Here is a 25,291-nt window from a genome sequence, read left to right on the forward strand (position 1 = left end):
GAATTTCTTTCATTGAAATGCAAGAGATTTATTATTGTTTTCGTTGTGGTTTACATTGTCACACTTACATTCTCTTGATTTTTCAAAGTTCAATTTGGATTTCTTTCGTTGAAATGCAAGAGTTGTAATATTTCAGTAGTGTTTTGTCATGGTTTACCTTGTCACAGTTACATTCTCTTAATTTTTCAAAGTTCATTTTGAATTTCTTTCGTTTAAATGCAAGAGTTGGAATATTTAAGTAGTGTTTTGTTGTGCTTTACCTTGTCACAGTTACATTCTCTTGATTTTTAAAAGTTCATTTTGAATTTCTTTCATTAAAATGCAAGAGTTGTAATATTTTAGTAGTGTCTTATAGTGATTTACATTGTCACAATTACATTCTCTTGATTTTTCAAAGATCATTTTGGATTTCTTTCGTTGAAATACAAGAGATGGAAGATTTCAGTAGTGTTTTTGTCATGATTTACCTCGTCACAGTTACATTCTCTTGATTTTTCAAAGTTTATTTTGAATTTCTTTCGTGAAATGCAAGAGTTGGAATATTTTCGTAGTGTTTCGTCATGGTTTACCCTGTCACAGTTACATTCTCTTGATTTTTCAAATTTCATTTTGTATTTCTTTCACTGAATTGCAAGAGTTGGAATATTTCAGTAGTGTTTCGTCTTGGTTAACCATCTCACAGTTACATTCTCTTGATTTTTCAAAGTCTCATTTTGGCTTTCTTTCGTTGAAATGCAAGAGTTGGAATATTTAAGTAGTGTTTTGTCGTGGTTTACCTTTTCACAGTTACATTCTCATGATTTTTCAAAGTTCATTTTGAATTTCTTTCATTGAAATGCAAGAGTTGGATTATTTAAGTAGTGTTTTGTAGTGGTTTAACTTATCACAGTTAAATTATATTAATTTTTAAAAGTTAATTTTGTATTTATTTCTTTTAAATGGAATAGTTGGAATATTTCAGTAGTGTTTTGTCGTGGTTTTACCTTGTCACAGTTACATTCTAATGATTTTTAAAAGTTTATTTTGAATTTCTTTCATTGAAATGCAAGAGATGGATTATTTCAGTAGTGTTTTGTTGTGCTTTACATTCTCACACTTACATTCTCTTGATTTTTCAAAGTTCATTTTGGATTTCTTTCGTTGAAATGCAAGAGTTGGAATATTTCATTAGTGTTTTGTCATGGTTCACCATGTCACAGTAACATTCTCATGATTTTTTAAAGTTCATTTTGAATTTCTTTCATTGAAATGCAAGAGTTGGATTATTTCAGTAGTGTTATGTCGTGGTTTACCTTATCACAGTTAAATTTTCTTAATTTTTCAAAGTTCATTTTGAATTTCTTTCATTGAAATGCAAGAGTTGGAATATTTCATTAGTGTTTTGTCGTGGTTTTACCTTGTCACAGTTACATTCTCATGATTTTTCAAAGTTCATTTTGAATTTCTTTCATTGAAATGCAAGAGTTGGAATATTTCAGTAGTGTTTTGTTATGGTTTACCTTGTCAGAGTTACATTCTCTTGATTTTTTTAAAGTTCATTTTAATTTCGTTCGTTGAAATGCAAGAGTTGGAATATTTCAGTAGTGTTTTGTCATGTTTTACCTTGCCACGGTTACATTATCTTGATTTTTCAAAGTTCATTTTGAATTTTTTCATTTAAATGAAAGAGTTGGAATATTTCAGTAGTGTTTTGTCGTGGTTCACCATCTCACAGTTACATTCTCTTGATTTTTCAAAGTTCATTTTTGGATTCTATCGTTGAAATCTAAGAGTTGGGTTATTTCAGTAGTGTTTTGTTATGGTTTACCTTGTCACAGTTGGGTTCTTTTGGTTTTTTCAAAGTTCATTTTTAATTAATTTCGTTAAAATGCAAGAGTTGGAATATTTCAGTTGTGTTTTGTCGTGGTTTACCTTGTCATAATTACATTCTCTTGATTTTTCAAAATTCATTTTGGATTTCTTTCCTTGAAATGCAAGAGTAGGAATATTTCAGTAGTGTTTTGTCAAATTCCACATTATTGCACAGAAATACCGAAACCATAGGTTAGGTTAGGTTAGGCTAGCCTACGTAAGCGTGCGTACGTACGCTAGTCTAACCTAACCTATGGTTTTGGTATTACCGACCTCTGGGCCTCTGGAGATCCAGGTTCAAAAAATATTTAACAATCTGTTAACTATAATAGGGTCTGTATAAAATTTAGTAGAATTAATTTCTTTACCCACTATGAATATAAAAGAATAACTTACTTCTTGTGTGTAGCTTTCGTCAATATTCCTTTTATTTGAATGCATCATTATATTTCAAATGCCAATTCTGAACTGATAAAATAATTCATTGTCGGAGTTTTTATATCCGTGTTCAAGGTTAAACATAAGTCAACCACTCCTAACAAATTAAATTACAGAAAGAATTTCACAATTTCATACAAAGGAAACGAATCACTACCATTAAAACATCACGCACTTTGAAAAGAGATCAGCACGAATTTTCACGGTGGTTGAATCCGGTCATTACGATGTCTGCTTGTATTAGCGGGTGTACTGTGCACTTGAAAGCATTATAGATATATGGTGGGACTGTCTGCTTGTAATCGTTATAGCTGTATGGGGGGACTGCCTTCTTGAATAGATTGAACCATTACTACTGTAATAATCATTTCTCACAAGTAAAGACCGACGAGCTAATACAAATAAACAGGGTCTCTCTCACAATAAACTTTAATTACAAATTGTCTCCTTTTAAAACCTTTCGGGAGATTCTATGGAATTACGGGATGACAATTCCTTACAGGCTTGCCCTAAGTGATGTCCCTGTTTCCTTACTGCTTTAATTTTACAAATGTCAAATATATAACTAACAGTCACGAAAAGCTTGCTAAGTTTTGTTCTGTTGTCTGAATTTTTTCCACTTTTGTTAAAATACACTTTTAAAGAATATTTTGTAGTATATTTAAAACTCAGGAAGGGTATAAGACCCTCCCCCCAGACCTAAAAAAGGTAAACCTCTCACGGAGTATTCGAATCAAAAATGAAAACTCGTTAAACTAAGACTAGCAGTTTCCCTCTTTCTTGTTGGCATAACTCATGTGATGTCTCATAATATGAATTTCTGTTATTTACAAAATATACCTTAAAAAATCAAAGTTTTTTAACTTGTATTTTTGTTACGTTTTCGAGTTGAACAATTTTTTATCTGGGGGGAGAAGTGTAAACCCCCTTGAATCCCCTGGCTGTGGACTTAAAGAAGAGTAAAGCTTTTCACTCACAGTTTACTGGCTTGTCTGTCTTTCAGATTGAAACGAAAATGAGCAATATTCAGCTCGGCTACCGGAAGCTTGAAGAGAAAAATCTGCAAAAAAATCAGTGTTCGACTGAAAGTGAACCAGAACATGTTTATGAAACTATTCCTGGATCAACGTTGATTGACGAGCCAATTTATTCTGTTCCTTTTGAGCCTAAAAAAGTAAAGAAAAGCCCCAAGAGACCGGTCACTCTGAGAAATAAGAGTATTGACAAAAGTAAAGAAGTCCATCAGTGGTCATGCCATCTTCTCCCTTCTTCAGAAGGAGTAAAAATCATTCATTCCGATTCTTCAAGACCTATAAAAACATGTGAAAAATGGTTTGATAAAGTTGATCCTAATAGGTGGACTGATAAGACCCAAAATTCTGCAAAAACAGATTCCGGAATTTCTAGTTGGAATAAAATGTCATCAATAAAAAATTGTAGTAGTAGTAGTGGAGATTCTACGAAAAAAGCAAAATTACAAGAACGTAGGCTAAAAGAGCAAGAACCTAGGTTAAGCACGTCATTGGGTCAAGACTTGTGCCAGTCGACTTTATTGTTGAATTCTGTTTCAAAGGAAATTGCTAGACCTTTTAGACCTAGCGACGAACATCAGGCCTGCAAAAGCTGTCCAAACTGTAGCCAAGTTCTCCCACAAAAGAAAGGTATGCTAAAGAGTTACAAAATTGAACGCTCGTTTAATGCAACAAATTATCCAAGATCAGATAGGCAAATTACTTTCCCTCCTCAGGCCTCGGAAGCAAAACATAATGTGTTAAACCAAAGCATAATTGATTCTCGTCCAGATCTGTGTGACTCTCAAAAGTATGTTCAACAATCGACAGGAGTACCTCCTGTTATGTATACAGATGCAGCTAATCTGCAACAGACGATTATGCTGCAGCAAAAATTGTTTAGACACAATCTATTGAAGCACCAGCAGAGTCAGAGTACTGAGTCAGAAATGGAGTGGAGTGTCAACAAACGACCGGACGGCACCAGATACGTATCTAGGCGGCCAGTTAGAGATAGAATATTGAAAGACAGAGCAAGGACAATGGCAGAAGAGAGGAACGGACTTGCCACGGATGACAATTCTATATTAGAACTCAAGGTAATAGTTATTTGATCCAAACCATCAAAAATGTTTTCCACTTTTTGAAATATTGACTGTGTAAAGTTAGACCGAATGGATTTTGTAAGTAAAGACTGCGAAGGAAAAATTATCTAATTAAAGACTGCACGAAGTCAAACCGTACCCAAGCCAGGGAGCTTAGCCTGGATTTTCCTTTTCTGTCCATTTATTTACTCATCTCCCAAATTCCTGCATACGTCCCTTTGGCGATGCTTGAAACTTCGAAAAAACTATTGAAACATCTGAAAATAAATAATAAAATTTAGAATATTGAAATCGGTTTATCTTATAAATGTTATTTACAAAGGATCCTAGATGAAAGTATTTGAAAGAAAATATATTAATAAAAGCTTTTTGATCATATTTAGTTGATAAATTTTGCTAGCTTATATCCTATTTACTTTAACTAGATATCTAGGGGTTAATTTAAAAGCCCAAACCTCTCCTCAATTAGAAAAAAAAGAAAGCCTCTATTAAAAAGAGGCAATTTCTTTCGTGGTTCAAGAGAAAATCTAAGATATTGGCAAAATTTCGGGAAGTATGGATGTCAGTCTCATGGTAAAGAAAAAGATCACTCGCATCATTGATTATTATCTCAGCGCGATGCAATAAAATCCTTGGACAGATTTCAAACAACTAAATCAATGATATTTGAAATTTGACGTATAGAAAGAATTTCTTTTTGAATTAAATTCATTGATGAAACTTATAAGGATCATTTAAATGTCACTTGGAGGTTTTCCACTAGTGATATTTGCTCCACTAGTTTTAACCGCTAGCCACCACTTTGTAAACATCTGTCTACTGTCTACTTCTTTATTTGTATACTTTTTATATTAGCTGATGTAAAAGTTTTCTCAAGGATAGTCAATGAACGTTGGTATATGGTTTTTATTTAATAACGTGAGAATACACATATACAGAAAATAAGGTAACAGAAGAACAAACAACTCAAACGAAGGCGAAAGATGGACTTACTTTCAATGTATACCCTTGGCCTAAACTCTCTAGACTTGGAAGTCTCAGCGATTGGTTTTTCGACCGGCCTGGGACCGACCTGTTTCTCACGACTCGCTTTAGTCCGCACGCCCCCCCCCCTCTCTGGGCCGCTCTCGTTGACACCAAAATGGCCAAATCTCTAAGAAATGAGATATACGGAAAATCCGTCTCGAATTTATATTCTAAATACTCGAATTTATATTCTAATTACTTTTAACTACATTACATTTAACTACATAGATGAGCGATTTAGTTAAAAAACAGTATTTTCTTGAAAATTTTAATTGATCTAATTTTTTTTAAAAGAAAAGAAAAATCAGGAGAAATATGCCAGTTGAGCGTGTTTTATTATAACACAACTAATTTATTTTAGCTTTTAGATTTAAAAGGTTGAAACTGGTTTTCCGGCACTTTTAACCAGTCTAATATCAACCTTTCGCATTTCCCCTTAAAATAAAGTAGAACAACGGTGGTCTCAACTGACTGCAAGCTGGAAAGAACGTAAAGGAATATTTTATTAAAACTCTTTGTAAAAAGCCTCTCAGCTTCATTGGTTTGTACTAGGTCTAGAAGGCTTTACGGTACTTGGCCTTTCAGAATTACCTTCCTGTTCTACTCCAGTTATAACTAGTTCATTATGTAACTTTATACCATTTTTCAGACCAAGATATTTAAAAGTCCTTTAAAAGAAAGGTCTTTATTTATATCAAAGCCATAACCAGAAGCAGACACTTATCGCGTTCAATACATACGTTACTCTCTTCTAAGGGCTGAACACAAAAATATACGTCATTTTTTCCACTTGTTTGAATACATTTTCTATAACACTTCAAGGAAATATACGCGGAGATGCTTATTATTTATTATCGATTATAAATAAGTTCCTGGAAATTACCTTAATTTCCTTATAAAATACATTGAATTTGTGTATCAACACATGTCGACAGCTAGGCCATCTGATTCTGCATTTTAAATCCAGAATACTACTCTATACTACCATCTAATGTACTTAGATCCTGTTCAACTATTCTCATTTCTATACTACCACCAAATGTACTTAGATCCTGTTCATCTACTCTCATTTCTTTACAAGGAACAGGAGAAGAATCTATTACAGAGTTAGATATTTGGGGCTCAACTTGTATTAGTTCCAAATCAGACATAGAAATGGGTTCTACCCACTCAAGATTAGGTTTTGGAGTTTGCGTATTTGTATTTAGGTTTTTAGAACACGCTATTGCATATTCTGCTAAAACTCGGCCATCAACAGCCCAATAAACCCACTTTGCGAATTCTAGAACCCAAACATCTTAATTTCCGTGCGTCCCATTTCTATTCACGTTTCCACCCAATCTAAATTACAACATCGACCCGAATTGCAAATATATCCGTTGTTCCAAGAATAATCTTACAAAAGTGAGGCTTTTAGGAGTTTGATTTTGTCGAATGGGGATTGTGGCTGGTTAATACACAATTTTGAGTGAAAAATACATATTTAGCGTAGTGAATACCGAAAGCTTAGTGCATTTCGTATACTAACAGACTGTCGGAAAATCAACATTTAAAAATACCTTTAGCAAGTTAGGGTACTTGTCTATTATATAAAACACACTTGAGAAGGGAAGTCTGGTGAAAGCTAATGAAATAAAACAAAACAATGATGAAAATATAAGTTTATAAACAAATTTAGGCTATATATTTGCAAATTAAGGGCAGGGATAAATCATTGCATTTTTTAAATACGTAACTTAAACAAACCTATTTTAAACTAAACAAACCTATTCAACCTAATGAAAAAAATGATGAAAATAGAACACTTTTAGCAAAATTGTGAAAACTAAAACCTGCAAATATTCTCCCAAAACGCAGTAATGTCCGCAAGAATCGCGTTAAAATAAACTCGGCCTTCTGCCTTTACTGCCACCCACCACATGTACTCTAAAAAGTATGAATGTAAATGATGGTGGCATGTACATCACTGCCGTTTTTTCCTCCACATTGCGGAACCCCACACTTTCTCTACTTTTTGGTTAGAGGCGCCGGTTTCCGGGTCGACAAAATTAGGTTTGTGATTTAATTTCAAATGAGTGAGACCTGCTAGTTCAAGCTCATTTGTTTTGTAGCCCTTCAAACAATCGGAAACCATTCTTGAACATCCATGATAAACCACCATAATTTATCACTAGTGAAACCAAACTAACCGGTGTCCTCAAGAATCACGTTAATAATGAACTAAACTGAACTAGGTCAAGAATCACATTTGTAATGAACTTTTTTTGTCTTTGAGACGGTCAGCCGACGCCGAAGCTCCCAATTTAACAATTCACAAATGACCTTAATTTTGCTAATGTAGTATTACTTCATTATATTCACGATTCGTGATCATATATCACGAACCTTCACTTCTCGAGTGTGTTTTATATAATAGACAAGTACCCAAATTAGTTTATCCTAAGAAATGGGGACATGACACAAGGAAAGCTTTGAATTATAGCTAAGCGATTTACTAACAACAGTACTTGTATAATAACCTAGGGCCTTAAGATTAAAAAAAAGGTGGATTAGCTTGTAGATATGCTATGTTGCAGTTTTAGCCTTTGTTTGTAATTAATCAACACAAAATTTTGCACAAAAAAAGTTTTTCAAAAAAATTAAAGAACTGTTAAACCAAAAATGAACAAGAATAGAATAAAAAAATTTAACAAGCATACAACTACCACAAATCAGTATCAATAAATAAGTAGAACCAAAAACAAACAGAAATTAAAATAAGGTAAACTCAAAACGAGCAGAAATTAATCCGAGTAGGGTTCTAAACCCTATATTTTCTAAAAGCCTCAATATAATTTGTGCTTTAATGAAAAAAATTCAAATGAATTTGCTGAAAAAATGTCTATTGTCAGTTTAATATACATATGAAGTTATAAATGTGAAAACATTAAAAAAATTTGGATCGGAAATGATGAGCATAGGAGGGGGGGGGAGATTTTCCTTCCGATTACTTTCGAATATTAAAAAGGGAAAGAGCCCTCTGAAATTTCCAATTGAATGGGCTCTTTTTGAAGTTTTTAATACAACACTTTCTATAAGACATTATATGCCCCAGGGCATAGCTTACAACCTTAGCACAGAGGGCTGTGGGGGTTTGTCATTCTTAAACACAAAATTTCCGTACATTTCAACTACGTTTAACATAGTGGCTATATCAAAATGTTGATCGGAAGTGTTTGAGGTAATGATAGGCAACGGGGGGGGGATTCACCCTCTGATTGCTTTTGACTAATAATAAGGGCTCCTTCTCAATTCCCAATCGAATGAGTCCCTTTTGAGGTTTATACGACAACGCTGGCACAGACCTAATTTCCAGAACTGTCAACTAAGTTGAACGAAATATATATATATATATATATATATATATATATATATATATATATATATATATATATATATATATATATATATATATATATATATATATATATATATATATATATATATATATATATATATATATATATATATATATATATATATATATATATATATATATATATATATATATATATATATATATATATATATATATATATATATATATATATATATATATATATATATATATATATATATATATATATATATATATATATATATATATATATATATATATATATATATATATATATATATATATATATATATATATATATATATATATATATATATATATATATATATATATATATATATATATATATATATATATATATATATATATATATATATATATATATATATATATATATATATATATATATATATATATATATATATATATATATATATATATATATATATATATATATATATATATCAGAGGCAACGCTGTAGCATTGCCTATAGTAAAGGCCATACGACTCCAATGTTTTATTATTTATTTATTTTTTTCCCAGAGGCACTTCATATGAAAGGAGTTGTCGTAGAAACTTCAAAGGGGGATCATTCGATTTGATATTGAGAGTTCTAGTGCCCTTTTTAATAGTCGAAAATGATTGGAGGACAACTAGCCCCCCCCCCACGCCCATCATTCCCCCAAACACATCCAATCAATATTTCTAGATAGCCATTTTGTTCAGCGTAGTTGATTTCGAAATAGAAAATATATTTTTGAGGAGGATAACCCCCCCCCCCCACAACCCTCAATGCAAGGGTTTTAAGTTATGCCCTGGGGGCAAATAAGGGTTTTATAGAAGGCATTGTTGTAGAAACTTCAAAACAGGCTCATTCAATTGGAAATTAAAGAGCTAGTCCCCTTTTTAATAGTCGAAAGTGATTGGAGTGTAACTACCCCCGCTCCCCCCCATCCATCATTTCCCCAAACACATCCAATCAAAATTTTGAAATAGCAATTTTTTTCAGCGTTGTTTATTTCCAGATAGAAAATATGTTTTTGAGGAGGATACCCCCCCCCCCCACAACCCTCAGGGCAAGAGTTTTAAGTTAGGCCCTGGGGGCATATAAGGTTTTTATAGAAGGCGTTGTCGTAGAAACTTCAAAACAGGCTCATTCAATTAGCAATTGAAGAGCTAGTGCCCTTTTTAATAGTCTAAAGTGATTGGAGTGTAACTAGCCCGCCCCCCCCCGCCCATCATTTCCCCTAACACCTTCCATTAAAAATTTCAGATAGCCAATTTGTTCAGTGTAGTTGATTTACAGATAAAAAATATATTTTTTAGGTGGGTACTCCCCCACAACCCTCAGGGCAAGTGTGTTAAGTTATGCCCTGGGGGCATGTAAGGTTTTTATAGAAGGCGTTGTCGTAGAAAATTCAAAACAGGCTCATTCGATTGGAAATTAAAAGGCTATTGCCCTTTTTAATAGTCCAAAATGTTTGGAGGGAAACTAGCACCCCCTTCCCACGCCCATCATTCCCCCAAATGCATCCAATCAAAATTTTGAGATAGCCATTTTGTTCAGCGTATTTGATTACCAGATAGAAAATATGTTTTTAAGGAGGATGATACTCCCCCACAACCCTCAAGGCAAGGGTTTTAAGTTATGCCCTGGGGACATATAAGGTTTTTATAGAAGGCGTTGTCGTAGAAACTTCAAAACATGCTCATTTGACTGGAAATTATAGAGCTAGTGTCCTTTTTAATATTCGAAAGTGATTAGTGTAACTAGTTCCCTCCCCCCCCACTCCACGCCCCACATTTCCCCAAAACATATACAATCAAAATTTTCAGATAGCCATTTTGTTCAGCGTAGTTGATTTCCAGATAGAAAATATATTTTTGGGGAGGACAATCCCCCTCCCAATGCCCATCATTTCCCCAAACACATCCAATCAAACTTTTGAGATAACCATTTTGTTCAGTGTAGCTGATTTCCAGATAGAAAATATGTTTTTGAGGAGGACACTCCCCCAGAACCTTCAGGGCAAGGGTTTTAAGATATGCCCTGGGGGCAAATAAGGTTTTTATAGAAGGCGTTGTCGTAGAACCTTAAAAAAATGTTCATTCAATTGGAAATTCAAAGGGATAGTGCCCTTTTTAATAGTCAAAAATGATTGGAGGGCAACTAGCCTTGCCCTACGCCCATCATTTCCTCAACACACATCCAATCAAACTTTTGAGATAGCCATTTTGTTCAGTGTAGCTGATTTCCAGATAGAAAATAGGTTTTTGAGGAGGACACTCCCCCACAACCCTCGGCAAGAGTTTTAAGTTATGCCCTGGGGCATATAAGGTTTTTATAGAAGGCGTTGTCGTAGAAAATTCAGAACAGGCACATTCAATTGGAAATTCAAAGGGCTTGTGGCTGATTTAATAGTCGAAAGTGATTTGAGGGTAAATAGACAAACCCCCACGCCCATCATTCCATCAAACACATCCAATCAAACTTTTGAGATAGCCATTTTGTTCAGCTTAGTTGATTTCTAGAGAGAAAATATGTTTTTGAGTAGGACACTCCCCCCCTACCCTCATGGCAAGGGTTTTAAGTTATGCCCTGTGGGCATATAAGGTTTTTATAGAAAGCGGTGTCGTAGAAACTTCAACAAAGGCTCATTCGATTGGAAATTCCGAGAGCTAGTGGCCTTTGTAATAGTCGAAAGATATTTGAGGGCAACTAACCCCCCTCTCTCGCCCCTTTTCCCAAAACACATCCAATCAAAATTTTAAGACAGCCATTTTATTAAACGTAGTTTTAAGTTCTGGAAATTATGTCTTTGAGGATTACAACTCCCCCAAAGTCCTCAGGGCAAGGGTTGTAATTTAAGGATTCTCCAAATCCTTCATATTATTTCTTATGGAGGGATGCTCGTATAAACTTTAGTTCACTTTTTAAGAGTCACTTTTTAAGAGTCAAAAGAGATTGAAGGGCAACTAGCCCCTCTCCCTCCAGTAAGTTTTAGGCTTCTGCAGTGAGACGATACCCAAACTCTTGTTTGTAGTTATTTTTTTTCGATTTAAAATTGATTTGCATATTCAATTTAAGTTTCACTCGTTTTAAGATTTATTTATTCATTTACATTAATATATATATTTTATGTTTTGTTCCCCTTGATTGTTTATTTAATTTATGTTCGTTTTAAGTTTCATTTATACTTTAATAGCAAAATATTTGTTTTCGTTTTAAGCTAGATTTTCATATTCAATCTAAGCATTACTCGCTTTAAGATCTATTTATTCATTTATATTATTACTTGTTGTATGTTTTTTGCTTTGATTGTTTATTTAATTTCTCTTCGTTTTGGGGTTCATTTTTTCTTTAATAGTAATTTCTGGTCGTGTTGGGGTTTGAATTTTCACAGATATTTGTATATAAAGAGGTTAAGTTTAAAATGGCCTTTACTTTTCTTTGAAAAACTTATTTTTCGGAAAGTTTTTTTTAATTAATATCTCAAAATATTTATTGGATGTATTTGGGGAAATGGAGGCGTGAGAGGGGCGTTAGTTGCCCTCCAATCACTTTCAACTATCAAATAGGGTACTAACCCTTTCAATTTGCAATCGAATGAGCCTTTTTTGAAGTTTCTATGACAACATTTTCTATAAAAAAAAACTTTTATGTCCCCAGGGCAAAACTTACAACCATTGCCTTAAAGGTGTGAGAGGGGGGTTAGTAAAAAAGTAACTAAGTGACGGTACTATACCGTTATGGTCCAAACCGACGGTGCTGATCTCCGTTTCGCAGCCCTTCAGCCATGAAGTGCAATTGGGGACTGGAGGCCAGCCATCCTGTGTTGATATCCGTTTCGTTGCCCTTCAGCCAGGAAGTGCAATTGGGCGCTGTAGGCAAGCCATCCTGTGCTTTTGCACACCCTTCCTGCTTACCTTTCCCAGATTTTTCCAGGTACCCATTTAGAGCTGGGTTGACTCTGGCTAAGCTTACAGAGTAACACCGCTGACCCGCGTCCCCAGACCCAAATAACTCGCCACGCCAAGGATCGAACCCGTGCCCCTTGGGACAATTAACTCTCAACCCAGCGCACGTCCACTTAGCCAGGATGGCTAAGGGAGTTGAGAGGGGGGTTAGTTTCCCTCCAATCACGTTAAAAGGGCACAGGCTCTTTCAGTTTCTAATCGAATGAGGTCTTTTTTTAAGTCTACAACAACGCTGTCTATAAAAACCTGAGCTGCCCTCAGGATATAACTGACCACCCATGCCCTGATGGCTGTGAGTAGCTGCCATCCTCAAAGACATTGTGTCCTAAACTTTCAACTTCGGAGAACAACCTGGCTCTCTAAATGTTTTAATGGGTGGGTTATTAAAAAGTGGGCATAAGAGGGGGGTTAGTTGCCGTCCAATCAGAAACGACTATTAAAAAGGCACTATCCCTTTCAATTTCCAATAAAATGAGCTTTTTTGAAGTTTCTAAGACGACAAATTCTATAAACATTATGTGCCCCCAGGGCATAACTCACAACCCTTGCCCTGAAGGCTCTATGGCGGCTATCAAACAACGGTGAGCAAAATGACTATCTCACAATTTTGATTGCATGGGTTTGGGGAATTGGTGGGTGTGAGCGGGAGGTTGATACCTCGCTCTTTACGACAGCTTTTTTTTTAGTGCTTTCAAAAGAGCTATCTATTCTAACTAATCGGCCTTTGTGATTCAGGGGTTTGTGAATTAATTTTTTTTTTACTTTTAACGTAGAGCGTGGTATTGACTAAGGGGAGAACCCCCTCATATACGTAATAACATATACATAATTAAAAAAAAACAACAAAAGAACAAGCGATACGGCTCAATAGTGATCGAAACTTTTAAAAACAGAATTTTGATGTCAATAAATGTATCAAAAGAATGGGTTTAAAATGCTGATTCTAAATATATAAATTTAATTATGTTTAGTATTACTCATCAAAGGCTACGAGCCTGAGAAAATTTACTCGATTTTTTAAAGAGGGGCATCCCTACAAGTGAAAGAATTTTAATGTAAATCACACCGTCAGATTCATCGTATCAGAAAAACCTATTACATAGGTTTCAAGATCATATCTGCAAAAATCTTCAACTTTGTATTTTTTGCCAGAATAAAAATATACGAATATAGAATTTCGTTAAGTAAGTTAATTTGTAAATTACGTCATAACCAAATTTAGAGACATCCATTTAGCAAAAGAAAAGTTAGTCACTCTGTTTCATAACTTTATTTTTTAAAACAATAAACAACTTTAGCGTAAAGAGCGAAGCGTTGAGGTGGGGACAGCCCCTTTCATATACGGAATAATTTATGTTCGTTTTAAGTTTTAATGTCGCTCCTTACTTTCAGTTTAAAAAACTTGTTTTTTTTATTTAATTTATAGCGAAGAGACGAGATACTTTTGCCACTGGATTCATTAGTTTCAGATCTATCCATTCGTCGAGCCAGAACTGTGATATTATGTTCTTTTCACAGTTCTTGATAACGATCTGTAAGTAAGGAGTAAGGAGCGACCCTGCCCAACGGTAACAGAAACTCTAAAAAAAATGGAATTCTAATAACAATGAACACATTTTAAAAAATAGATTTTTATTGTGAATTAAAATATGTAAAAACTATTAAGTTTGCTGTTAACCATCAAAAACTGCAATTTTAAGGAAATTCGCCTATTTTTGCAAGAGGCAGAAACACCCTGTAACTTCAGAGGTTTTGATAGCAAAAAGATCACTGGGGTGTTGTTTTGCTTTTTTCAGGGGTGATCCTATTGAACCATTGTCGATAGAATATCGAGAAATGGCTCACTCGACCGGAAATTGAAAGCCTTAGCGCCCCTTTTAATTAGCCGAAAATTGGAGGGCAGCTAGACCCCCCGCCCATGCCCCCTGTTCCCTCCAGAACACTGCTAAAAAATTCGAGAACCCGAATGGAATCAGCATAGCTGAAAGATCTGATAATTATACATCTGGGGAGGATTTGACCCCCGAGCCTCTGAAGCTGGAGATAGAGCTTTAAATTATTTAATTTACACAATTTTTAATTATAGCAGTTTATATTCGTTTATATAGGGTAGTTTTTATTGAGAATGTCACTTTTTTGGGGGGGGGAAGGGTAAGGGTAGAGGGGTAATGGGCCGGGGGGCGCAAATTGTTTTGGTTAATATTAAAAGGGGTGTGGATTTCCTAGTATGATTTGAAAAACGGTGAGAAATAAATATTTACCGCAAAGAAGGTATTTTAAACTGAATGTAAGGAGCAACGTTAAAACTTAAAACGAATAGAGATTGTTCCTTAAATGAAGAGACCTGCCTCTTGTTCAAGCACAAGGAATGTTAAATTTGAGTCAGAAGTCTTTAAAAGAGCTATAAGAATTGAAATTGAAGAGATGGGGTTGTGGACGGAACAACCCCCCTCACACTTTTGATAAGGATTATTTTTTGGTGGTGGGGGACTTTAATGCTTATACGGGAATATGTAAAGAGATTTATCAAGTTTCATTTGTTGGTACGCCAGACCTGATACCTGATATTTATAAAACATCTAGAAGGAGCAAAGATATTGAAAGAAGGGTTAATTGTTGGGGTAAAAGGCTTCTGGAACTGTGTTCAGACAATGCATTAGTGATTGGAAATGGAAGATTTGGGAAGGATGGGGAGGAGGGTGAGTTTACCTGTCTCTCGGGGACAAACCCTAGTTTAATTGATAATGTTTTGGTCTGAAGTGAACTCGTGGCCATGATAGTGGATGATAAGGTTCGGTGGGTCTTAGGCTCTGACAACTTACCAGTTGAGATTAAGCTTTGCCTTGGAAGAAGAGTTCCAAGGAATAAAAAGTTGTTAGTCCTACTAGGAGGGTTACAAAGGATCTTTGTTTTTCAGGAAGGTTTTTAAAGAGTGAATGTAGTAAAGACGACCTGGAGCTGATGAAAGAGGAGTTTTTGAGGCCTGAAATAATTGAGAAAGTTAAGAGTCTGCATGATGAAACAATAGATATACATTAAATTTTGGAAGGTTTGGGTTTTCGGTGATTTATGAGTGGGCTCGTGTCTCAGAGAAACCAAATGAAAAGGAAAAATAGTTTTTTCGATGTTGAATGTAGTTCTTTTAAAAAGGAGTTGGAGGAGTTAGTAGATTTGGTAATCGCTTGCTCTGTAGAGGAAGAAAGACATAGTTTTTTTTTACTGTTTAAGGAAAGGAAAAGGTAATATAATAGGCTAAAACGGAGGAAAAAAGGAGAGAAAACTAGAGAGGAACAGAAAGAGATAGAGAAGGCTTATACGTATGGTAGGGGATACGAAGCACTTTTGATCAGGAATAAGGTAAGGGACTGGACAAGGAAAAGGCCAATTACAAATCCCTGAAGTTGATACTTGGCCTAGTTTTCTTGAGAGTATAGATGAAGATTCTAGTGCCCTTGATAGTGAAGAATAGGAGGGGTGCTCCGCAGTTTCCGATGAAAGAAAAAGATTATGAGTTAGTGAAGGAGGTAACCTCAGATGAAGTTAGGAGACTAGTTAAGAAGATGAAGGGAGGATCAGGGCCAGGAATAGATGGTATACCAGCATTTTTGTTAAAGAGGTTTCTTGATGTTTTTTTTATAGTTTTAGTGGATATTCTTAATACAATTACAGGTAGCGATATATGACCGTCTCTGTGAAAATTTTTGTTTATAGCGACTCAATTTAAGAAAGGTGGTTCTAGTGATAAAGGTAAAAATAGGTTGATAGCATTAACACCAGTACTTTGTAGAACTTTGGAAAATGTTTCCGACAATCGGTTGAATGAATGGTTAGAGGGTTATGGGGTAATTAAAGAGGATCAGGGGGGTGTCAGGAAAGGGTATAGTACGCTGGATAGAGCATTTGTGTTAAGTGCACTGATAGAGAAGTATGGATCAGGTAGAAAAAAGCTGTATGTTGCGTTTCTAGACTTAAAAAGGTATTCGACAATGTAGATAGAGCTCTCCTTGAAAAGTGTTTAAGAGATGAAGGTCGACCTTTAAGTTTTATTCGTTTATTTGTTGGTATGTACTCTGGGACTAAGTCTATGGTCAGGGTTGCAGGTGGAGTTTCTGGAAGAAAAATGGGCTCCAAAGCTGTGTCTTGGAAAAAATTAATTTTTCGGTGTTATTATTTGCGGATGACACTGCATTGGTGGCGAAGTCGGCAAAGGAGCTTCAGATGTTCTGAATTTGATTAAGGTATATTTACAAATGAAAAAAATACAGCTGAACGTTCTGAAAACTAAAGTTGTTGTTTTCAGTAAAAGGAATGAAACAATAGATAATATATTTGTATTTTTAGGACAACAATTAGAATTAGTTTAAAAAATAAAGTATCTTGGTTATATCTTCCAAAGTAATGGTGGATGGAGTTCTCATATTGAAAAAGTGTTAAATAGGGGAAGAGCTGTAACATCTTCACTTTTCAGGAATAAAATTAGTAGAATAAAGAATTTGTCTGTGCATAAGAGGTTTTTTTTTATCTAAGATTATGCCGATTCTCCATTGCGGGGCAGAGATCTGGGAACATGAGAACGCTGCCCAGTTAGACAGTGTTCAACGAGGTTATTTTAAGAGATTGTACGGGTTGCATAGAATGACCCATACCCAGTTTCTTAAAGGAGACCTTGGACTGTGGTCTCTTAAAAGTTATAGGACAGTCCAAATGATAAAATTTTGGCTAAGGGTTTTACAGTTACCCAGTGATAGGTTACTGAAGGCTGCATATGATGAGTTACTTCGGCTACATATGAAAAGATCTTGGCCTTTTAAAGTTAAAGAGGTATTGGATAAGACAGGTTTTTCTTTCGCATGGAATGATGGCCTTGGACCAACTAGTCAACAATTACAGTTGGACAAGGAAATTAAGAGGGTGCTGGAGGACCAGACGATACAGAATTGGGGTGAGGAGATTAACAATTCGGCAACTTTAAGGTATTATAATGAGGTTAAGATAATTTTTGGTCAGGAATTTTACTTTAAGTTAAATTTACCGTCTAGATACCTTACATATTGGATGCAGCTACGATCTAATTGCCTTCCGATTCGTTCGAGATTGAAAGTTTTTGAAAGGAGAAAAGTGTCCCGGACGGCAGGTTTGCTTGCCCTCTTTGCCAAGAAGAGGAGGAGAATTTTTAGCATTGTCTGAGTCGTTGTCGAGGTCTTTTGGGGGCAAGGAAAAATTTATTTGGGAATTTTTGAGTGCTGCTTCCTGATGCCTTGAAATGTACGTCGTCACAATTTATTTGTCTAGTGGGAAGATATCTTGATGAGTATTTTGCAAATAGAAGAGAGAAGTTTTTATTTTATTTTTTCTTTATTTTTGTGAGGAGTGCTATGTTATTTGTTTAAATTGCCACAATTTGGCTTTAAAAAAAATTTAATTTTTATTATATTATCTTATACATGAACAAAATAAGTATATTCGAATACTGCATCGAAATAGAACATGACAAAGCCGCCTATCAGGAAAGTAACATTGAGACTAGTCTAATGGACCCCTGGACCCTTTACTCCATGTTCCTAGATCCTAGCGGTGATTCCCATATCTGGGTAAACTGTTAACTCGTGCTCGTAGCCACAAATGAACGTTGTGGGAACATTTAACTTAAAGAAAAATCAGCCAAATATTGGTTGAATTATTATTTAGTCCCATTCACAATGAGATTTTACTAGTTCCGGAATTTAGCTAGCACTAGTTTTGCCCAATCTGCACAAACAGGGCCATTCCCTGCGTTTAGCGTTTTAAGTGCTTTGAGTGTTGAATATGACTGAATTATCTTTTTGTGCAAAATTATAAATTTATGTACGAAATCTTAAAATCACAGTTTTTTTTACAATTCCTTGCTTAAATTTACGGCACCAGATTAAAATTGATACCGAGTTATACAGAGTTATAAATTGGAACGGCACCTAGTAATTCTCTGACATCACCAATCGACATGACATGGCTGTTAGCGATAATAGATTTTCTTACAGTTTTTCCCCTTAAATTTGCTTCTGTTTTATTTTGTACGTTTGGAATCTAAATAAAACTAAAAAATTCAAATAGTCCGTTAAGTTTTGGCCGTTCGAGATCTCCTATATTCGCTCAGATTGAACATCCTTCAGGCCAGAATTCGGAAAAAAGATGACAATTCAGCTCCGTCATTGCATGGATAGTAGCCCTATGATTATTTCCCATTTAGATCGAGTTTGGTCTGCTCACTGATTGGTTTTGCGTTGGAAATTGAATGGATTACAAAATTAAATTAGGGGATCCTTGAAAGGCCTTCCTTTTCTCCAATACTCAACAAACTCGATTTTCTTGAAATAGCATTTCACTGGGGATACTTTTTGAATAGCTGGGAAATCCGAATATAAATTTTTCACTAAATAATATAAGGCTCATGTTAGGTTAGGGAAACGCTAAAAGGATGTGTTTGCGACAAGGACTTTGATTTTCTTACTTGTTCCTGTATATACCTAAATATATATTTCGTTGTGTAAGGGGGGGGGGGTCTTATTAGGGAGATTACACCAGTTACAAAAAAATCCATTAGACCCGAGGTCCCCAAATTAAGCCACGAATATAATAAATGAAACAAGTGAGAGAGATATCTTAAGAAAATCCTAATCATATTAATAATATATACAAGACAACACAGACATGAGAAAAACTAAGATTTATTAAAGAAGATAAATTTTTATTTAATAGTTATTGTTATTTCATTATAAATCATTATTCAACAATATTATTCACAATAAAAAATCAATTCTTGTTCATATAATTGCTAGAAGTGAAATTTATTATTATTAAAGAAAAGCAAGCGTTATAACTAATATATTAAGGCTAATATGTTCCTGCTTAGAAGAATCTAATAATAATATTAAAGAATGGGATATATACCCATTTACTAGGATTTTAACATAACAAAATTAAGAAAGAGCAAGGAACACACTAGACTTACATTCTATATGCATAAAAGAAGCTTGAGCAAAGCTATAACCCCAACTGACTTCTATGGTCAGTATCGCGCCATATACAAAGATATGTTCCCCTTTATTCGTCAAACAAACGTAGATAAAATCAATCCTTCTTAGAAAGGGTGTGTATTGCAAAATAAGGACACTGTTAAAAAGGAAAAGGGTTACAAAATAAGTTCATCGGGTTAAAAAATACTCTGAAAGAACATTAGCTTAAGCAGGATTCTACCAAATTAATAGCACCTTGATATTAATTCTAAAATTAGAAGGGCATTTTTTACAGTTGCAAGTTAACTTTCTCTCCTTGCATTTAACTTTTTTGGAGTTGTTAGTTAGTCGCATTCATAAGACGAAACTACAGTGGTGCACTCAGAAAATAAATATGGGAAGGGCTGATCGGGTACCTCTGGGCCAACCCAGGGAAAACTCAAGAAATTTCTTAGAAAAACGGTATTTTAAGGCATTACTTTAAGTTTAGTTTAGCTCTTTGAATGCAAGTTTAGAGTAGGGACAAAGAAATGAAAGATAAAACCGAGCAGAAAAGATAAGATTTAAAAACATAATTTAATTTTTTTTTGTCTTGAGGGGGGCTACATCCCCTTTAGCCCCCTCCCCGTTTAAACGCGCCTGCGAAACTAAATACATTGATGGAAAATAAATTTGTATTTCTCACCTACTCCTACTTGTTCTATCTCCAATTATACTTTTAATTAAAAGCATTCTGTATTGATTTCCTCCTTTGAGAGTTGTGCCTTTCATCTTAATCATCGCTCTTGCAAAGGGAAATATCTTTTTGTCTATGGCTTTAGTTGGCTTTTAAATACAGATTATTATTATTATTATTATTATTATTATAGTGGTAATTGGAGCTACAGCAGTAACCTGTTCCGTAAAGACGGTTTATTTGCTTAAAAGTGTCCAGATCTTTTCCAGTTCTTAACTCCATTCGAAAATTAAAGGCTGGGGAATTAAACGAGCTGCACAGCATGGTAGAACTAATACTTGAACACATGTGTAAAAAGTCCCATCTAATGCAATTAAAACTCGATGTTTGGTGGATCTGCGGTTAATTGGAGCTCCCCCACAAGCATACTAGCGGGAACTTTGAACTTTTTTGGGGATATAATGGAAAGCATTAATTATCTGGTTACTCGTGGTATAGTTTCACACAATATCCCTAGCAGACTAGGACCTAGCAGGACGATAAGTGATTTTCTCCCTTCCCATTTAAGCTACGTGTCAGAAATTTTGAAAATGTTATCGAGTCTAGATTGTCTTGTAGATTGGCCGGCACTGGAGCAAAGAGGAAAGGAAGATTCAAGTACACAAATCTAAAGAAAAGAAAACGAAATTGCAACTTTCCTTACGAGTAGACCTTCCAGTTCAATTTATGGACCCGAAGATGATGAAAAGTAAAAGACAAGAAGACTACATGAGTGAAGAAATCCCTTTAAAGCGGCATGCTCTTATGGACGGAGTTTTGACAGTTACTATTATGTAATTTAGTCTTGTTAATATGCAACAGTTCTTCTGTGGCAGGGATTTTAATTTTAAGTGAGCGTCTGGCAATTTTTTCCCTTGGTTTATTTTTCCAGTGGGTTTGTTGTATACATAGAACTAGGGGGATTCACTCTATTTTATGGGAATTTACTATAATAAGTAAATCCCCCTAAACGCTCATTGGAAAAATAAACCAAGGGATTCGTGGACTAATCTTCTTTTAGAGTTGTACAGTTAAAGCTAATTGATTCCATCCTCTTAAACAATTTCTGAGAACATGCTGGTTAAGCATTACAAAATGAGAAATATAAACTCGAAAATAAGAAAAATGGGGATATTTTCAGCCAGTAAAAATATGCTGCAAATATTACGACAGAGACCTCCGATCGACTGTCTTCAGTCCAAAAAAATAGAGAAAAATATTGTAGAAAACATGTAACGGTGAAAGGGTAACTGAGTAGAAAATCCGATATCCGATACTGAATGACAATTCAAGAAACTAAATCTGAGTTCATTTTACTTGATGCTTCTGTAAGAGCTAATCGCTTACCGGGTCTTATATTATCTGCTATTCTATTAGGTAGCGAAATATTATAATGTAAAGAAAAAAATCCGAATTAATAAGTTCTTAATAAACGAAACCCAAATAAGTTACTTTGGTATCAAAATTAAGGGCTAATTTTTAGTTTATATACTTTTTAATTTCGACTGCATATCTGAAAACTTGCAAGTTGCAAGAGACTTTTAATAGAGGTGTTGTCTAACAAAATGAAGTAGTGTGGGTTGTCGTACACGTGTTGGGCCAAGGTAGAATCCAAATTCTCAGGCCTTTGATGGAGCTTCATGGTTTGGTCAAATCAAGATTTATGGTTCATTTCACTAGCTTGAAATCTAGTCTTATTCAAATTCGTTCTCATCTCATTCCATCTTCTAGACTAGACTATGGGTCGGCAACCTTTTGTTGTAAAAGGGCCAAAATTTTACGTAAAGACATAACGCAGGCCACACTTGGGTCTAACGTCATTGCACTCTAGTGTAGTATTGTGGGTATACTAATAATTAGATTACACCTACAATGTTTATATGAAAATCTTTTTAGGTTTAAATATAAAACGCTTAATGTTTATTGCTGCTACATTTATTGCAGTTAATACAATCAATGGGATTTTTGTTGTTGCATTTGACTTGCAATTTGTTTTTTTACATTAGCTTGCATTTTTGTAATAGAGACGTATAATATTGCGTCTAAATGTATGTTCGATAATCCGGAACAGTGATAATCTAGAAATATCTACTGCGAAGGGGTTTTTGAAAAAGGATTTCATCTTCGTGAAATCAGCAAACCGGTTTTCAAACTTAGTTTGAAGTTGTAGTAATCCACTTTTTATTTTAGTATTTCACTTTTAATTAGTTTTTATTATGCCTCTGAGGATGTTGCCTTGCACACTTAATCTGACCCCTCTCCCTAAACACTTAAAGGAGGAGCGTCAACTGTGGTTGCAAAATTTTCGTCACGTTTGTTTATGTCACTTGCAGTAAAAGGAAGCTTTTCTAGAACTTACTTCGGGTTTGAGAAGAACTGTTCAATGTTTACCGCGCTGAAGTTCTTTGCTAGGCCCAAGCTTGTGGGTTCAAGCTTGCGTAGTCATAAGAATTTTGAGCTCGAAAGCCTATCAGCCAGTCTAGCCCTGTTTCTTGGGCATTGCTCAGGTTCTTAGGGATTCTGGTGGTGTTTGGTTTAGGCAAGTAGTTGATGCAGTCACTCATATACACTGGCTATTGTAGTTACAATCAGTTGGGGCCCGGTCGCAATCAGTCACATTCACAAGTATTTGCAAATGCAAGTAGTTACAAATTCAAACATTTAAAAGCAGTTACAGTCACAGTTTAAAAATGTCACAATAGAGTTGCAGTAATTGCATAAGTAGTAATAGTATTAGGTAGCCCTTAAAGGTTCACTGTATTGATTTCTGTTGTTTGCTAGATATTGTTCATATGCCCTTTTGGCAACATGCGTGCATAGAGTATATTTTGATTTTGTTAAATATACACTGCAATATCCCTTGATAGTTTCAACTTATGCCCTTGGCCATCCCAGATATATTGCAGATAGACATCTTTAGCATCCATTTAGGCCTATAGTTATAAATCCTCCTCAAGAGGTCCTTAAGTTTCAAGTTAATACCTTTATCCGTTCCTAAAATGCCGTAATAGGCCCTTATGACAAACTTGGATCGACAGAATGTCTTTTGATTCAGTCCAACATTCCCAATAATACTGAAAGTTCCATCGAACCTTCCACCTTTTTTCCTGGGGTATTTCACATGCACCCTTTTGACAATCTGGAGATATATATTGTACCTTTGGATTTAGTTTTACTCCCCCTCTAGTTTCCCTAAAAGTTGAAATTCATCACCTTACTCTTTTCCTGATAAATTGTATGTATGCTTCGTCGACAACCTGGATGTACTTAAACCCTTTTGAAGAAAACAATTTACCCTCGATTCTGTAGATGGGTTGCATCTGGTACACACTGGGATATGACCCAGTGTGTGCCATATTTTCCTGTCCCACTACATAACAGATGACACTCATCCAAAAAATTAAGCGTAATTCTTTCTTCCGAATGTTTTGTCACAAGATGTCCACATAACATGTCCGAATAATTTGGCTTTCATTTTGTTCCCCAAGCCCTAAATTTTACTGAAGCAAAAAAGAATAAACAAAGAAAATAAAAAGAAAAAATATTTTTGGGGGATATTTCCCAAATTTTGAGGTAGGTTTGCTCAAAAACAAAAAATTGTAATATACCAAAATAATTGATCTGGACTCGATAGTAGAACATCAAACTAACTATATTAAATGACGCTTACGTATTTTTTCGAGAATGCTATATGGCAGAATTCTAGATGGCACCCTCTTCCAGCGAGGATTCTGTGGGCCGCGGGCGGCCGAACCCTGCTGTAGACTGAATTTAATTTTTCGCAAGTTGGGGGGATAAATTTATTTTCTATTTTATTGGGGGAGGATTATTTTGTCGTTGTTTCGATTTTTTCGGGAAATTACCCCAAAAAAGGAGGACTTCTAAATCTAGGGAGGAAGGGGCCCACTTTGCCCCCTTCCTCAATTGAATCCATTGGTTTTTACCCTCCATATTTCAGTAGAGCAATATGCACCCTTTGATTTTATTAATAACTACAGACAATGTAATTGCTTAACTTCTAACCTTGCCTCTGATGACTTCTAACCTTGCATCTGAAGACAGCATAAAATCGAGTTTTTTTTTTTCTATGAACAGTTGGGAGTGTGGTTGTTGATTGCAGTTGCGTCTTGTATCTAAGGAAATGCTTCGGTTGGACCGGCGGGGTTGGCGAAAAGCAAGACTACCTTATTGGTTAAAAATAAGTTTTAAATGGCTGTCTGAGGTCACTGTGAGCGTCTTACTAGAATAGAGGTAAACGGAAGGAAGTTAAAGTTGAGAGAATATCAATTTAAGTACATGTAATATTAAGTTCTTAATATTATAGTTTTCTATAGAAGTTTATATTTTGAAATCATGAGCACTTTTTCTACTTTAATATTATCGTATCTAATGGGTGACTTTAAGCACTTCAAATGGCGCTGTCCACGGAGAAATAATATCTCCTGAAAGCATAATAGCTGTTATTTCTGATTTTCTAGAAGTTTAAGGAATATAAGCATAAATTAATGCTGTTTCGAATCACCATATTAGACTGATAATGCTTTCCGTGAGTCTTAAATATTGAGCTTAGCTTAGCTCTTAGCCGATTATACCACAATCTATATGGTATAATCGGAATTAATGAGAAAGATAAATAATACGGCATTGGACTTGACAGTCCCTACCAGCGGTGCTGATCACCGTTCCTTGGCCTTTCAGCCAGGACGTGCAATAGGGGGTTGGGGGCCAGCCGTCCTGTGTTTTCGCTGACCCTCCCTGTTTACCTTCCCCAGATTTC

The 25,291-nt window shown here is 35.0% G+C and overlaps 1 protein-coding gene across 1 annotated transcript in view; it reads left to right on the plus strand.

Moving 5' to 3' along the window:
• Positions 1 to 23,885, plus strand: part of LOC148939110 (uncharacterized) — a 121,071-nt gene extending 97,186 nt beyond the window's left edge. Inside the window, exons 3-4 of the mRNA XM_089107282.1 lie at positions 3,293 to 4,399; positions 21,094 to 23,885. Of these exons, the coding sequence (XP_088963408.1) occupies positions 3,293 to 4,399; positions 21,094 to 21,312 (1,326 nt within the window). The 3' untranslated portion in view covers positions 21,313 to 23,885. The remainder of the gene's footprint in view (positions 1 to 3,292; positions 4,400 to 21,093) is intronic.
• Positions 23,886 to 25,291: the final 1,406 nt, after the last annotated feature.

Source organism: Artemia sp. Qi Xiang Cuo, unplaced genomic scaffold, assembly GCF_049724085.1.
Source record: "Artemia sp. Qi Xiang Cuo unplaced genomic scaffold, ASM4972408v1 HiC_scaffold_22, whole genome shotgun sequence".
Classification (NCBI taxonomy): Eukaryota; Metazoa; Arthropoda; class Branchiopoda; order Anostraca; family Artemiidae; genus Artemia; species Artemia sp. Qi Xiang Cuo.